Below are 16009 nucleotides of genomic sequence, written 5' to 3'. Positions count from 1 at the left end.
TTGAAAAAAATCCTGGACGTCAGGATTTGCCACAAAATGCAAAATTCTCTTCAAATTTAGTATATTTTTCTAAATTTTTGATATTTTTTTATCCTAGGGTTTTGAAAGTCAAAATTACTATTAATTAATTCACATCAATGCATTGAAGATATACAAGACCCTGACTACAAAAAAATCGTCGGACGAATGCTGAAAGCATTTCAAGCTTTAGGTTGCCTGATGAGTTTGAAAGTGCATTTCCTCCATTCCCACCTTGACAACTTTCCTGAAAATTTGGGAGCTGTGAGTGAAGAGCAAGGTGAACGATTCCACCAGGACATTAAAGAGATGGAAAGAAGATACCAGGGAAGATGGAGCATTACAGTAATGGCAGACTACTGTTGGACGCTTCAGAGAGACATTCCAGATGCTACTCACAAGCGTAAATGTACCAAGAGAAGCCTCACAGGGAAGAAGAATCGATTTTAGTGTGTGTTAGTGAGCTCATTGCAGTTAAAAAATGAATTTCATGAAACATTTGTAATAAAAAATTTATTATATGAGTCTATTTTCATTTATTTTGAGGTATTGTTTTATTTAACATAGTTACTTAAATTGTCAGAAAATGTGCTGTCCTATGACAAAACGGAGGTCATTTTCGGATTAAGTGCACTTAAAAACATAAAGATTACGTGGAATAACTAAAACAGCTCTTGAAAATTTTTTTTGCAGACCTGTGTAATTACACTAGTTTTTTATACTAATCCATAAAATTACAGTTAGTCTCAGTTAGAAGCAGGTGTTCTGTTTTTTTTTTTTCACGATGTGCAGCTCAGACTGGGACTTTTCTTCAGTGTCAGCAGGTAGTGATCAAGACCCTAATATTTGGAAGTCAAGAAGGGGACAGTCCCAGTACCTCTGGAACTAAAGGTGCTCGTATAATACAAGGACAACACTTCTTCGCTGAGGTCCCTCAAAATACAAAGATAGGAAGGTCACAAAAAAAGTGTAGAGTGTGTTACAAAAAAGGAATAAGATTGGACACAACTTGGCAATGCAACATCTTCTCTGAAAAACCTGACCTATGCATAAAAGACTGTTTCAAGGTATATCACTCATCAATGGATTGATACATTTATGAGTTACTCTAATTTATTGCACCACTTAATGTACTCTGTACAACTTAGACTAAGTTCACAATTGCGTTCGGCTGGTCTGCGTATTTCCTCCCTTTAGTTCCGCTTCCACTCTGCCTATTTCCGCATGCATCCTGCGTACCTATCTGTAACAAAAAGTTGCATTCCCGTGCAGTCAGTGGGCAAGTCAAAACGTTGCATGCGCATACAACGCATGTCCCTGCATACCCAATGTTAAAGATAGGTATGCAGGACGACGCAGGATGAATGCGGAAGTAGGAAGAGCATAGGCGGAGCTTAAGGGAGGAAGCACGCAGCCATACACAGACCAGCCAAATGCAAGTGTGAAACTGGCATTACATATGTCAACCTGCTGTACTCTGCACAACTTGCATATGCCACCACACTATAAATTCACGCACCATGAAAACCCTTAATAAAACTAGATCTCAATATATCACTATATCGATTCCAAAAAGAGTCACTTGTGGAGGGTTTCTGCTGTTTTGGCACCTGAAGGGGTCACTCCTTCCTTTCGGTGCAGTGCGCACTGTGAAGAAACAGGATTGTTTCTTAATTAACCAGATGACTATTTTTAGCAAACCAAAAAGAATAGGCTGTAATCTATACTTTTGCTCGTGTAAGCCTGTAATATTGACTTCTAAGCTGATATTTCATATAACATTGAGTGATTTTATCTTTGATGACTAGTGATGTTTGCTGATATGCTAATTATGCATTATGTTATGGAGCCAGTTTGTTGACTTCGAAAGCAGAGAGGGAAAAACTATGCAATTAGATTAAATAATCAAGTAATGATACTTGATCTCATCACCATTCTTTCCCTTATCTGTGATGCTGGACTGAAGGACACTTGTTAAGTCTAAAAATAGGTTACATGCCTCTGTATAAAGAGACTCAAAGACAGAAAGAGATTCTGCCAAGACATTCATATATCCAAAAGGACCAGAGACAGGATGGCAGCCATTTACATCATGACTCCATCACTAGGGACATGGATATATCATTCTACAGGAAACTACCTAGGGGTTTGCGGCCCCAGTTGGAAAAATACAGATCTGCTCCATTGACCAACGCAGAACCATGGATACCTTTGAGAAGCCAGGTTGTGACTCTCGGGTTAACTGGCCTTGTACCACAATGGACTGTCATCTTCCTACGCTTATCGTTACCTCCTCTCTGTGTGTGTGCCACAGGTGGAGTAACTGACCCTGGAAACTCTGAAGCAACATCTGCCATTATCCCGGCGAGTCAGCAGAAGGGTGAAACTCTCTAATATGCAACATCTTGGTGAATTTTGCTGGGACTGTTCTATGTGTTATCTGCCTGTTTTGTGGATCAATAAAGGATTGCCATACTATTTTATCTTCACCCTGTGTAGTCTGAGTAGCGTTATGCCATTGTTAAAGGGAGAGTGGGCGTTTGGCAGGACAATCCCTGGTCCATGCGGTTTCAGCTAGCGGACCGGGGCACCCACCAACCCCCCGAATCTCCATATACACAAACAGTGGCATTCCACCACATATGGGGTATCGGTGTACTCAGGAGATATTGCACAACAAATTGTAGGGTTCTCCTGTTATTCAAGTGAAAATGAAAAATTTCTAATTTTCACGGCTTCGTAGTGTAGTATAGTTTCCAAAATGGTGTTTTTTATGGGGTATCTACTTTTTTAGCACATCAGGGGCTCTGCAAAAGCGAAATCGCGTCCCTTATCTATTCCAGCCAATTTTGATCTCCTTCCTTTCTGAGTTCTGCCGTGTGCCCCAGCAGTGGTTTTCAATCACATATGGGGGTATCAGTGTAGTCAGGAGATTTTGCACAACAAATTATGAGGTCCACTTTTTTTTTTCAAATATATTTATGAAATTTTAATATAATGGGGAAGTGAGGAATCACAAAAAAAGGGGAAAGAGATAGGAGGGATGGGAGGGGTATATAACTTGGTTAAGAAATATAAGAGAAAGTGGTACCAAGTTAGAGAATTCTAACTAGTATTGTACATAACCAAAGCATTAATAATGCCTAAACACAAGTCTGGTCATACCCTTTATTGAATTACAATAAATGGAAAGCTGCAAGAAGAGGTTAAATCAAGGACTAGGAAAAATAGAATTCCAGTGATTCCATTTTTGGTTGTATTTTCCTAGACAATCCTTGTTAATGGCAAACCTAAGATCTAAGGAATTGTGTAAATTGAATTTTTCCATCACGTCAGAGAGTTTCGGAGATGAGGTCCACTTTTCAATGGTAGTGTTGTGAAAATTGAAACTGTGGGGCCTAACAATATTTTTATGTAAAAAATTAAATTTTTCATTTTTTTCTTCCTCATTTCTTTAATTCCTGTAAATCCCCTAAATTGTTTATACACTTATTGCATGTGGTTTTGAGGACTTTGAGGGGTGCAGTTTTTAAAATGGCATAACGTTTTAGTATTTTCTGTCAGATAGGCTCATCAAAATCACTTCAAATGCCGTATGAACGAACACTATATCAGAATAGAGGATGTCCAGATAAATTTGAGAAAATATGGGGTAAATGGAACTCATCTCATCATACTCTATAATCTATAATACTCTAATATATACGTAGGAAGTGAGGTCTGTGGTTTTGGGGACATTACTTACAGGGTGAAATTTATACGGAACTTTCTTTTGGCGGCGTTCTTTTAGTTCTTTTAGTAGTTGAGGTAGTTAAGGTTATGTAATAGGATACTTGTGATTGACATGCACTGTTTATTACTTTTGTAATACTACGCATTGTAACGATTCACATTGTATGTCATAATGGATAATGATAGAATCAAATGCAAATGTGTGTATTATATGATTTATTCTGCAATTAATAAACGAATTTAAAAAAAATCACTTCAAATGTGATGCGGTCCATTAAAAAATAGGTTTTGTAAATTTTGCTGGAAAACTGAAAGATTTCTGATAAACGTTTAACCCTTCTAACTTCCTAACAAAAAAAAATATATGTTTAAAAAATTATGCTGATGTGAAATGTGGTAATTGTTTTTTTAATTGCCAATTATTTTTTATTTTTTTCAATATTTTCATAAATAAGCACAAATCATGTTGATCTAAATTCACCAATATGAAGTATGGAAAAACAGTCTTAGAATCATTGGGATATTATGAAACATTCCAGAGTTTTTATCCCATAAATTGAAACTTGTCAGAATTGAAAGACTTGGCCTTGTCAGGAAGGTGAAAACAGGATTTGGTGGTAAGCGGTTAAACCCTCTTTTAGAAAACTGGCTTTCACATGCTTTTATGCATAAAATAACAAACACAGATGGTACTCACCCTGCCTGGGTCCAGCTACTGCTCTGCTGAGGCAATCACTGTTCAGTTGCTCTGCTGAGTCAGTGAGTTCAGTGATTGGCTGCAGCAGTGAAATGCAGTGTTGTCGTGACTTCATAGCAGCAGACAAAGTACAAAGACCAAAGCGTTGGTGAAGAGTCAGAGCTGGACACAAAGTGGGTAGGTACCTGTTGTGTTTGTTACTTTGCTTATATAAAAGAATTTGAGGACCAGTTTTACGAAACTGTATAACTCTTAATTCAAACAATGTTCACTGCCATTGTAGTTTTTCAGTAAAAATGTAAAGACAGATTTGATCACCTAGGAAAATCCCCAAATCCCCCCAAAATATATAATTGAAAAGCATAAAAAATGTAATTTTTACCTGTCTCCAATGTAAAGTGTCCTGTTGACTTTTAGAATTTTTTGAATGTTCAAATGATTACTTTTCTTTGAAGGAGGTCTGTTGGGACCACTCCCAATAAATACGGGGTATGTCTGAAGATCTAGGCGATAAGAAAGCAGGGGTTCCAAAAGATAATTACAGTTTGTATTTACCTAGTTGAAAATGTTTAAAATCTTAGGTAATAAATATCATTGTGCTGAGAAGAAAAATGACATGAAAAGAATAAAGGCAATTACCTTCAACCCCAACTGTAATGATTGGTTCTGCCTCTTCTGGAAATGAAGAAACCCCAGGACTTCTTGTTATCACAAAACAAAACCACAGAAGCCCAGCGTGGAGGAGCATGATATATAAACCAAGTAAAAGTCTGTAAAAACAAACCAAAAAATATTTAAAATATTATATTTAAAAGAACTTGGGGAGATGTATGAAATTGTCTAAAAAATTGTTTTGCCCATTCTAACCAATCAATGTGCAGCTTTCAATTCATATTCTGCTCTTGTAAAATGAAAGCTGCACTGTGATTGGTTGCCAGGATCAACAAAGACAGTTTTTCATTTAGACTGTTTCATCAATCTCCCCGATGTACTGTATGTATAGTCTTTTTCTAAAGACCAATCTAACAAACACAATATAAATAGCTCAACATAACAATATAAGGAGTGTTTTCTCCAAATTCAACATAAACTGCCAATTAATTACTACTGCAGTCTCAGAATTATTCAACCCATTCATTACCAGCGTCTTTAATATATAGTAGAGCACTTTTGGCAGTTATAACCTGCTGCAGGCACATTGCCAGACACCAGCGTCTGGCAGTGTTCCAAGGCAACTTATCCCACTTCTCAAGGGTGATGGCCTCCAGTTCACAAACACAGTGGCATGTAAAAGTTGGAGTACCCCATGTCAAAATTACTGTCATTGTGAACAGTTAGACAAGTTGAAGATGAAATGATCTCTAAAAGGCCTAAGGTCTGTCTTTCTGTCTGTCTGTCTGTCACGGATAATCATTGGTCACGGCCTCTGTCTGTCCTGGAAATCCAAGTCGAAGATTGGTCGTCGCAAAACAGCCACGACCAATCAGCGACGGGCACAGTCCGGCAAAATGGCCGCTCCTTTCTCAGCGCAGTCAGTGCCCGCTCCATAATCCCCTCCAGTCAGCGCTCACACAGGGTTAATGGCAGCGTTGGCCATGGTGTAACACACTCGGTTAATGCTATTAACCCTGTGTGACCAACTTTTTACTATTCATGCTGCCTATGCAGCATCAATAGTAAAAAGATCTAATGTTAAAAATAATAAAAAAAATAAAAAATCGTCATATACTCACGTCCGTCGGCCCCCCGGATCAGGAACAGGCCTTTCCCACTCCTCGCGACGCCCCGGTAACCGCTCCATGCATTGCGGTCTCGCGAGATGATGACTGTTGTGAATTCTGTGGCTGAATTCACTCCTGTGGTCACAAGTGGTACTGCAGCTTCTGAGCGTCCTCCCTCAGGTGTTCTGGTGAGCTCGTTAACTGCTTCATTACTTAACTCCGCCTGATGCTGCTATCCTTGCTCCTTGTCAATGTTTCAGTGTTGGATCTGAGCTTCTCCTGATTGTTCCTGTGACCTGCTGCTCTGTATAGCTAAGTGCTTTTTGCTTTTTTTGTTGCTTTTTTTCTGTCCAGCTTGTCTTTTGTTTTGCTGGAAGCTCTGAGACGCAAAGGGTGTACCGCCGTGCCGTTAGTTCGGCACGGTGGGTTTTTTTTTTGCCCCCTTTGCGTGGTTTTGCTTTAGGGTTTTTTGTAGACTGCAAAGTTCGCTTTACTGTCCTCGCTCTGTCCTAGAATATCGGGCCCCACTTTGCTGAATCTATTTCATCCCTACGTTTTGTCTTTTCATCTTACTCACAGTCATTATATGTGGGGGGCTGCCTTTTCCTTTGGGGAATTTCTCTGGGGCAAGTCAGGCCTATTTTTCTATCTTCAGGCTAGCTAGTTTCTTAGGCTGTGCCGAGTTGCCTAGGTAGTTGTTAGGCGCAATCCACAGCCGCTTTTAGTTGTGTTTAGGATAGGATCAGGTGTGCAGTCTACAGAGTTTCCACGTCTCAGAGCACGTTCTTGTATTTTTGGGTATTTGTCAGATCACTGTGTGCGCTCTGATCGCTAAGCACACTGTGTTTCTGGATTGCCTTCATAACACCTGTCATTAGCAAACATAACAGTACAAGGAGCCAAACTAATGATTCTCAATAGAGGGAAAGAAAAAGTTCTGACATCATTTTTTTTTTTTTTTTTTCTGCTCTGTGTTCACTTTTTTTTTTTTTCCCCTAGACATTTGGGTGATTCTGGACACAGGTGTGGACATGGATATTCAGGGTCTGTGCTCTTCAATGGATAATCTCGTTATAAATGTACAAAAAATTCAAGATACTATTGATCAGAAATCTATGTTAGAACCAAGAATTCCTATTCCTGATTTGTTTTTTGGAGATAGAACTAAGTTTCTAAGTTTCAAAAATAATTGTAAGCTATTTCTGGCCTTGAAACCTCATTCTTCTGGTAATCCTATTCAACAGGTTTTGATTATTATTTCTTTTTTGCGCGGCGACCCTCAAGACTGGGCATTTTCTCTTGCGCCAGGAGACCCTGCATTGAGTAGTGTCGATGCGTTTTTCCTGGCGCTCGGATTGCTGTACGACGAGCCTAATTCAGTGGATCAGGCTGAGAAAAATTTGCTGGCTTTGTGCCAGGGTCAGGATGATATAGAAGTATATTGTCAAAAATTTAGGAAATGGTCAGTACTCACTCAGTGGAATGAATCTGCGCTGGCAGCTTTGTTCAGAAAGGGTCTCTCTGAGGCTCTTAAGGATGTCATGGTGGGATTTCCTATGCCTGCTGGTTTGAATGAGTCTTTGTCTTTGGCCATTCAGATCGGTCGACGCTTGCGCGAGCGTAAATCTGTGCACCATTTGGCGGTACTGCCTGAGGTTAAACCTGAGCCTATGCAGTGCGATAGGACTATGACTAGAGTTGAACGGCAGGAATACAGACGTCTGAATGGTTTGTGTTTCTACTGTGGTGATTCCACTCATGCTATTTCTGATTGTCCTAAGCGCACTAAGCGGTCCGCTAGGTCTGCCGTCATTGGTACTGTACAGTCCAAATTCCTTCTGTCCATTACCTTGATATGCTCTTTGTCGTCGTTTTCTGTCATGGCGTTTGTGGATTCGGGCGCTGCCCTGAATCTGATGGATTTGGATTATGCTAAACGTTGTGGGTTTTTCTTGGAGCCTTTGCGGTGTCCTATTCCATTGAGAGGAATTGATGCTACACCTTTGGCCAAGAATAAACCTCAATACTGGGCCCAGCTGACCATGTGCATGGCTCCTGCACATCAGGAAGTTATTCGCTTTCTGGTGTTGCATAATCTGCATGATGTGGTCGTGTTGGGGTTGCCATGGCTACAAACCCATAATCCAGTATTGGATTGGAATTCCATGTCGGTATCCAGCTGGGGTTGTCAGGGGGTACATGGTGATGTTCCATTTTTGTCGATTTCGTCATCCACCCCTTCTGAGGTCCCAGAGTTCTTGTCTGATTATCAGGATGTATTTGAAGAGCCCAAGTCCGATGCTCTACCTCCGCATAGGGATTGTGATTGTGCTATCAATTTGATTCCTGGTAGTAAATTCCCTAAAGGTCGATTATTTAATTTATCCGTGCCCGAACACGCCGCTATGCGCAGTTATGTGAAGGAATCCCTGGAGAAGGGACATATTCGCCCATCGTCATCACCACTGGGAGCAGGGTTCTTCTTTCTAGCCAAGAAGGATGGTTCGCTGAGACCGTGTATTGATTACCGCCTTCTTAATAAGATCACTGTTAAATTTCAGTATCCCTTGCCATTGTTATCTGACTTGTTTGCTCGGATTAAGGGGGCTAGTTGGTTCACCAAGATAGATCTTCGTGGTGCGTATAATCTGGTGAGAATCAGGCAAGGAGATGAATGGAAAACTGCATTCAATACGCCCGAGGGTCATTTTGAGTATCTAGTGATGCCGTTCGGACTTGCCAATGCTCCATCTGTGTTTCAGTCTTTTATGCATGACATCTTCCGTGAGTATCTGGATAAATTCCTGATTGTTTACTTGGATGACATTTTGATCTTCTCAGATGATTGGGAGTCTCATGTAAAGCAGGTCAGAATGGTTTTTCAGGTCCTGCGTGCTAACTCTTTGTTTGTGAAGGGATCAAAGTGTCTCTTCGGTGTGCAGAAAGTTTCATTTTTGGGGTTCATCTTTACCCCTTCTACTATCGAGATGGATCCAGTTAAGGTCCAAGCCATCCAGGATTGGATTCAGCCGACATCTCTGAAAAGTCTGCAAAAGTTCCTGGGCTTTGCTAATTTTTATCGTCGCTTCATCTGTAATTTTTCTAGCATTGCCAAACCATTGACCGATTTGACCAAGAAGGGTGCTGATTTGGTTAATTGGTCTTCTGCTGCTGTGGAAGCTTTTCAGGAGTTGAAGCGTCGTTTTTGTTCTGCCCCTGTGTTGTGTCAGCCAGATGTTTCTCTTCCGTTCCAGGTCGAGGTTGATGCTTCTGAGATTGGAGCAGGGGCGGTTTTGTCACAGAGAGGTTCTGATTGCTCAGTGATGAAACCATGTGCTTTCTTTTCCAGGAAGTTTTCGCCCGCTGAGCGTAATTATGATGTGGGCAATCGAGAGTTGCTGGCCATGAAGTGGGCATTCGAGGAGTGGCGTCATTGGCTTGAAGGAGCTAAGCATCGCGTGGTGGTATTGACTGATCATAAGAACTTGACTTATCTCGAGTCTGCCAAGCGCTTGAATCCTAGACAGGCCCGTTGGTCGTTATTTTTTGCCCGCTTCGACTTTGTGATTTCGTACCTTCCGGGCTCTAAAAATGTGAAGGCGGATGCTCTGTCTAGGAGTTTTGTGCCCGACTCTCCGGGTTTATCTGAGCCAGCGGGTATCCTCAGGGAAGGAGTCATTGTGTCTGCCATCTCCCCTGATTTGCGGCGGGTGCTGCAAAAATTTCAGGCAAATAAACCTGATCGTTGTCCAGCAGAGAAACTGTTCGTCCCTGATAGGTGGACTAATAAACTTATCTCTGAACTTCATTGTTCGGTGTTGGCTGGTCATCCTGGAATCTTTGGTACCAGAGAGTTAGTGGCTAGATCCTTCTGGTGGCCATCTCTGTCACGGGATGTACGTACTTTTGTGCAGTCCTGTGGGATTTGTGCTAGGGCTAAGCCCTGCTGTTCTCGTGCCAGTGGGTTGCTTTTGCCCTTGCCGGTCCCAAAGAGGCCTTGGACACATATTTCGATGGATTTCATTTCTGACCTTCCCGTTTCTCAAAAGATGTCAGTCATTTGGGTGGTCTGTGATCGCTTTTCTAAAATGGTCCATCTGGTGCCCTTGGCTAAATTGCCTTCCTCCTCTGATTTGGTACCTTTGTTCTTTCAGCATGTGGTTCGGTTGCATGGCATTCCTGAGAATATTGTTTCTGACAGAGGTTCCCAGTTTGTTTCAAGGTTTTGGCGAGCCTTTTGTGGTAGGATGGGCATTGACCTATCCTTTTCCTCGGCTTTCCATCCTCAGACTAATGGCCAGACCGAACGAACCAATCAGACCTTGGAAACATATCTGAGATGTTTTGTTTCTGCAGACCAGGATGATTGGGTGTCCTTTTTGCCGTTGGCTGAGTTCCCCCTTAATAATCGGGCCAGCTCGGCTACCTTGGTTTCTCCATTTTTTTGCAATTCTGGGTTCCATCCTCGTTTTTCTTCAGGACAGGTTGAGTCTTCGGACTGTCCTGGTGTGGATTCTGTGGTGGATAGGTTGCAGCAGATCTGGACTCAGGTAGTGGACAATTTGATCTTGTCCCAGGAGAAAGCTCAACTTTTCGCTAATCGCAGACGCCGTGTGGGTCCCCGACTTCGTGTTGGGGATCTGGTTTGGTTATCTTCTCGTCATATTCCTATGAAGGTTTCCTCTCCTAAATTTAAACCTCGTTTTATTGGTCCATATAGGATTTCTGAGGTTCTCAATCCTGTGTCTTTTCGTTTGACCCTCCCAGACTCCTTTTCCATACATAATGTATTCCATAGGTCGTTGTTGCGGAGATACGTGGCACCTATGGTTCCATCTGTTGAGCCTCCTGCCCCGGTTTTGGTGGAGGGGGAATTGGAGTATATTGTGGAGAAGATTTTGGATTCTCGTGCTTCTAGACGGAAACTCCAGTATCTGGTTAAATGGAAGGGTTATGCTCAGGAAGATAATTCCTGGGTTTTTGCCTCTGATGTTCATGCTTCCGATCTTGTTCGTGCCTTTCATGCGGCTCATCCTGGTCGGCCTGGGGGCTCTGGTGAGGGTTCGATGACCCCTCCTCAAGGGGGGGGTACTGTTGTGAATTCTGTGGCTGAATTCACTCCTGTGGTCACAAGTGGTACTGCAGCTTCTGAGCTTCCTCCCTCAGGTGTTCTGGTGAGCTCGTTAACTGCTTCATTACTTAACTCCGCCTGATGCTGCTATCCTTGATCCTTGTCAATGTTTCAGTGTTGGATCTGAGCTTCTCCTGATTGTTCCTGTGACCTGCTGCTCTGTATAGCTAAGTGCTTTTTGCTTTTTTTGTTGCTTTTTTTCTGTCCAGCTTGTCTTTTGTTTTGCTGGAAGCTCTGAGACGCAAAGGGTGTACTGCCGTGCCGTTAGTTCGGCACGGTGGGTTTTTTTTTGCCCCCTTTGCGTGGTTTTGCTTTAGGGTTTTTTGTAGACTGCAAAGTTCGCTTTACTGTCCTCGCTCTGTCCTAGAATATCGGGCCCCACTTTGCTGAATCTATTTCATCCCTACGTTTTGTCTTTTCATCTTACTCACAGTCATTATATGTGGGGGGCTGCCTTTTCCTTTGGGGAATTTCTCTGGGGCAAGTCAGGCCTATTTTTCTATCTTCAGGCTAGCTAGTTTCTTAGGCTGTGCCGAGTTGCCTAGGTAGTTGTTAGGCGCAATCCACAGCCGCTTTTAGTTGTGTTTAGGATAGGATCAGGTGTGCAGTCTACAGAGTTTCCACGTCTCAGAGCTCGTTCTTGTATTTTTGGGTATTTGTCAGATCACTGTGTGCGCTCTGATCGCTAAGCACACTGTGTTTCTGGATTGCCTTCATAACACCTGTCATTAGCAAACATAACAGATGACGTAGCGGTCCCGCTACGTCATCATCTCGCGAGACCGCAATGCACTCTTGAGACCGGAGCGCGCAAGGAGCATCGGAAAATGCTTCGCTTGGATCTGGGGGCCAACGGAGGGTGAGTATATCACTATTTTTTATTTTAATTCTTTTTTTTAACAGGGATATGGTGCCCACATTGCTATATACTGCGTGGGCTGTACAATATATTACGTGGGCTGTGTTATATACTACGTGGGCTGGGCAATATACTACGTGGGCTGTGCAATATACTGCGTGTGCTGTGCTATATACAACGTGGGCTGTGCAATATACTACGCGGGCTGTGCAATGTACTGCGCGGGCTGTGCAATGCACTTCGCGGGCTGTGCAATGCACTGCGCGGGCTGTGCAATATACTACGCGGGCTGTGCAATATAGTACGCGGGCTGTGCAATGTACTACGCAGGCTGTGCAATGTACTACGCGGGCTGTGCAATATACTGCATGGGCTGTGCTATACACTACATGGCCTGTGTTATACAATACGTGGCCTGTGTTATACACTACGTGGCCTGTGTTTTACACTATGTGGCCTGTGTTATATACTGCGTGCGTGGTACTGCGCAGGCTGTGCAATATACTACTCGGGCTGTGCAATATACTACGCGGGCTGTGCAATATACTAGGTGGGCTGTGCAATATACTAGGTGGGCTGTGCAATATACTAGGTGGGCTGTGCAATATACTCTGTGGGCTGTGCTATATACTCCGTGGCTGTGCTATTTACTACGTGGGCTGTTATATACTACGTGGCCGGCCACAATCAGCGACAGGCGCAGTCCGCCGGCAAAATGGACGCTCCTTCCTCCCCACAGTCAGTGCCCACTCCATACTCCCCTCCAATCAGTCCTCACACAGGGTTAATGCCAGCGTTAATGGACCACGGTGTAACGCATTCCATTAACGCAACTATTAACCCTGTGTGACCAACTTTTTACTATTGATGCTGCTTATGCAGCATCAATAGTAAAAAGATCTAATGTTACAAATAATAATAATTAAAAAAAACACGTTATTCTCACCCTCCGACGTCGCGCCCTGTCCTCGGCAGTGCAAGCGGCAGGTTCCGGTGCCAAGGATGCTATGCGAGAAGGACCTGCCATGACGTCACAGTCATGTGACCGCGACGTAATCACAGGTCCTGCGCTCATACGAACCCTGGGACCGGAAGCTGCCGCGTGCACCGCACAAAGGCGCCAGGACTACTAGGGGCCTTCGGAAGGTGAGTATATGTTTATTTTTTATTTTAAGTCTTTTTTAACCTGTTACATACGTGGCTGGGCAATATACTACGTGGCTGGGCAATATACTACGTGACTGGCCAATATACTACGTGACTGGGCAGTATACTACGAGTCTGTGCTGTATACTACGTGGCTCTGTGCTGTATACTACGTCATTGTGCAATATACTACGTGGCTGGGCAATATACTACGCGGCTGGGCAACATATTACGCGACTGGGCAATATACTATGTGACTGGGCAATATACTACGTAGCTGGGCCACATAGTACGCGACTGGGCAATATACTACATGGCTGGGCAATATACTATGCGTCTGGGCAATATACTACGTGACTGGGCAATATACTACGTGGCTGGGCAATATACTACGTGACTGGGCAACATACTACATGGCTGGGCAATATACTACGCAGCTGGGCAATATACTACGTGGTTGGGCAATATACTACGTGGCTGGGCAATATACTACGTGGGCTGTGCAATATACTACATGGCTGGGCAATATACTACGCGGCTGGGCAAAATACTACGTGGTTGGGCAATATACTACGTGGCTGGGCAAGAAACTACGTGGGCTGTGCAATATACTACGTGGACATGCATATTCTAGAATATCCGATGCGTTAGAAACGGGCCACCATCTAGTATATATACAGTGGGGCAAAAAAGTATTTAGTCAGTCAGCAATAGTGCAAGTTCCACCACTTAAAAAGATGAGAGGCGTCTGTAATTTACATCATAGGTAGACCTCAACTATGGGAGACAAACTGAGAAAAAAAAATCCAGAAAATCACATTGTCTGTTTTTTTAACAATTTATTTGCATATTATGGTGGAAAATAAGTATTTGGTCAGAAACAAACAATCAAGATTTCTGGCTCTCACAGACCTGTAACTTCTTCTTTAAGAGTCTCCTCTTTCCTCCACTCATTACCTGTAGTAATGGCACCTGTTTAAACTTGTTATCAGTATAAAAAGACACCTGTGCACACCCTCAAACAGTCTGACTCCAAACTCCACTATGGTGAAGACCAAAGAGCTGTCAAAGGACACCATAAACAAAATTGTAGCCCTGCACCAGGCTGGGAAGACTGAATCTGCAATAGCCAACCAGCTTGGAGTGAAGAAATCAACAGTGGGAGCAATAATTAGAAAATGGAAGACATACAAGACCACTGATAATCTCCCTCGATCTGGGGCTCCACGCAAAATCCCACCCCGTGGGGTCAGAATGATCACAAGGACGGTGAGCAAAAATCCCAGAACCACGCGGGGGGACCTAGTGAATGAACTGCAGAGAGCTGGGACCAATGTAACAAGGCCTACCATAAGTAACACACTACGCCACCATGGACTCAGATCCTGCAGTGCCAGACGTGTCCCACTGCTTAAGCCAGTACATGTCCGGGCCCGTCTGAAGTTTGCTAGAGAGCATTTGGATGATCCAGAGGAGTTTTGGGAGAATGTCCTATGGTCTGATGAAACCAAACTGGAACTGTTTGGTAGAAACACAACTTGTCGTGTTTGGAGGAAAAAGAATACTGAGTTGCATCCATCAAACACCATACCTACTGTAAAGCATGGTGGTGGAAACATCATGCTTTGGGGCTGTTTCTCTGCAAAGGGGCCAGGACGACTGATCCGGGTACATGAAAGAATGAATGGGGCCATGTATCGTGAGATTTTGAGTGCAAACCTCCTTCCATCAGCAAGGGCATTGAAGATGAAACGTGGCTGGGTCTTTCAACATGACAATGATCCAAAGCACACCGCCAGGGCAACGAAGGAGTGGCTTCGTAAGAAGCATTTCAAGGTCCTGGAGTGGCCTAGCCAGTCTCCAGATCTCAACCCTATAGAAAACCTTTGGAGGGAGTTGAAAGTCCGTGTTGCCAAGCGAAAAGCCAAAAACATCACTGCTCTAGAGCAGATCTGCATGGAGGAATGGGTCAACATACCAACAACAGTGTGTGGCAACCTTGTGAAGACTTACAGAAAACGTTTGACCTCTGTCATTGCCAACAAAGGATATATTACAAAGTATTGAGATGAAATTTTGTTTCTGACCAAATACTTATTTTCCACCATAATATGCAAATAAATTGTTAAAAAAACAGACAATGTGATTTTCTGGATTTTTTTTTCTCAGTTTGTCTCCCATAATTAAGGTCTACCTATGATGTAAATTACAGACGCCTCTCATCTTTTTAAGTGGTAGAACTTGCACTATTGCTGACTGACTAAATACTTTTTTGCCCCACTGTATATATATATATATATATATATATATATATATAAATATATACAGTTAGGTCCATATATATTTGGACAGAGACAATATTTTTATAATTTTGATTATAGACATTACCACAATGAATTTTAAACAAAACAATTCAGATGCAGTTGAAGTTCAGACTTTCAGCTTTCATTAGAGGGTATCCACATTAAAATTGGATGAAAGGTTTAGGAGTTTCAGCTCCTTAACATGTGCCACCCTGTTTTTAAAGGGACCAAAAGTAATTGGACAGATTCAATAATTTTAAATAAAATGTTCATTTCTAGTACTTGGCTGAAAACCCTTTGTTGGCAATGACTGCCTGAAGTCTTGAACTCATGGACATCACCAGACTCTGTGTTTCCTCCTTTTTGATGCTCTACCAGGCCTTCACTGCGGTGGTTTTCAGT

The 16009-nt window shown here is 42.6% G+C and overlaps 1 protein-coding gene across 1 annotated transcript in view; it reads right to left on the bottom strand.

The window, feature by feature from the left end:
- SEMA6B (semaphorin 6B) overlaps window positions 1-16009 on the bottom strand; it is a 170250-nt gene that overhangs the window by 131540 nt on the left and 22701 nt on the right. The window contains exons 2-3 of the mRNA XM_069741317.1: window positions 5087-5217; window positions 4830-4950 (exon numbers count right to left, since the gene is read on the bottom strand). Coding sequence (XP_069597418.1) covers window positions 4830-4950; window positions 5087-5195 — 230 coding nt within the window. The 5' untranslated portion in view covers window positions 5196-5217. The remainder of the gene's footprint in view (window positions 1-4829; window positions 4951-5086; window positions 5218-16009) is intronic.

The sequence above is a fragment of the Ranitomeya imitator genome, chromosome 1 (genome assembly GCF_032444005.1).
Source record: "Ranitomeya imitator isolate aRanImi1 chromosome 1, aRanImi1.pri, whole genome shotgun sequence".
NCBI classification, from domain to species: domain Eukaryota; kingdom Metazoa; phylum Chordata; class Amphibia; order Anura; family Dendrobatidae; genus Ranitomeya; species Ranitomeya imitator.
This window is presented reverse-complemented; position numbering and strand designations above follow the sequence as displayed.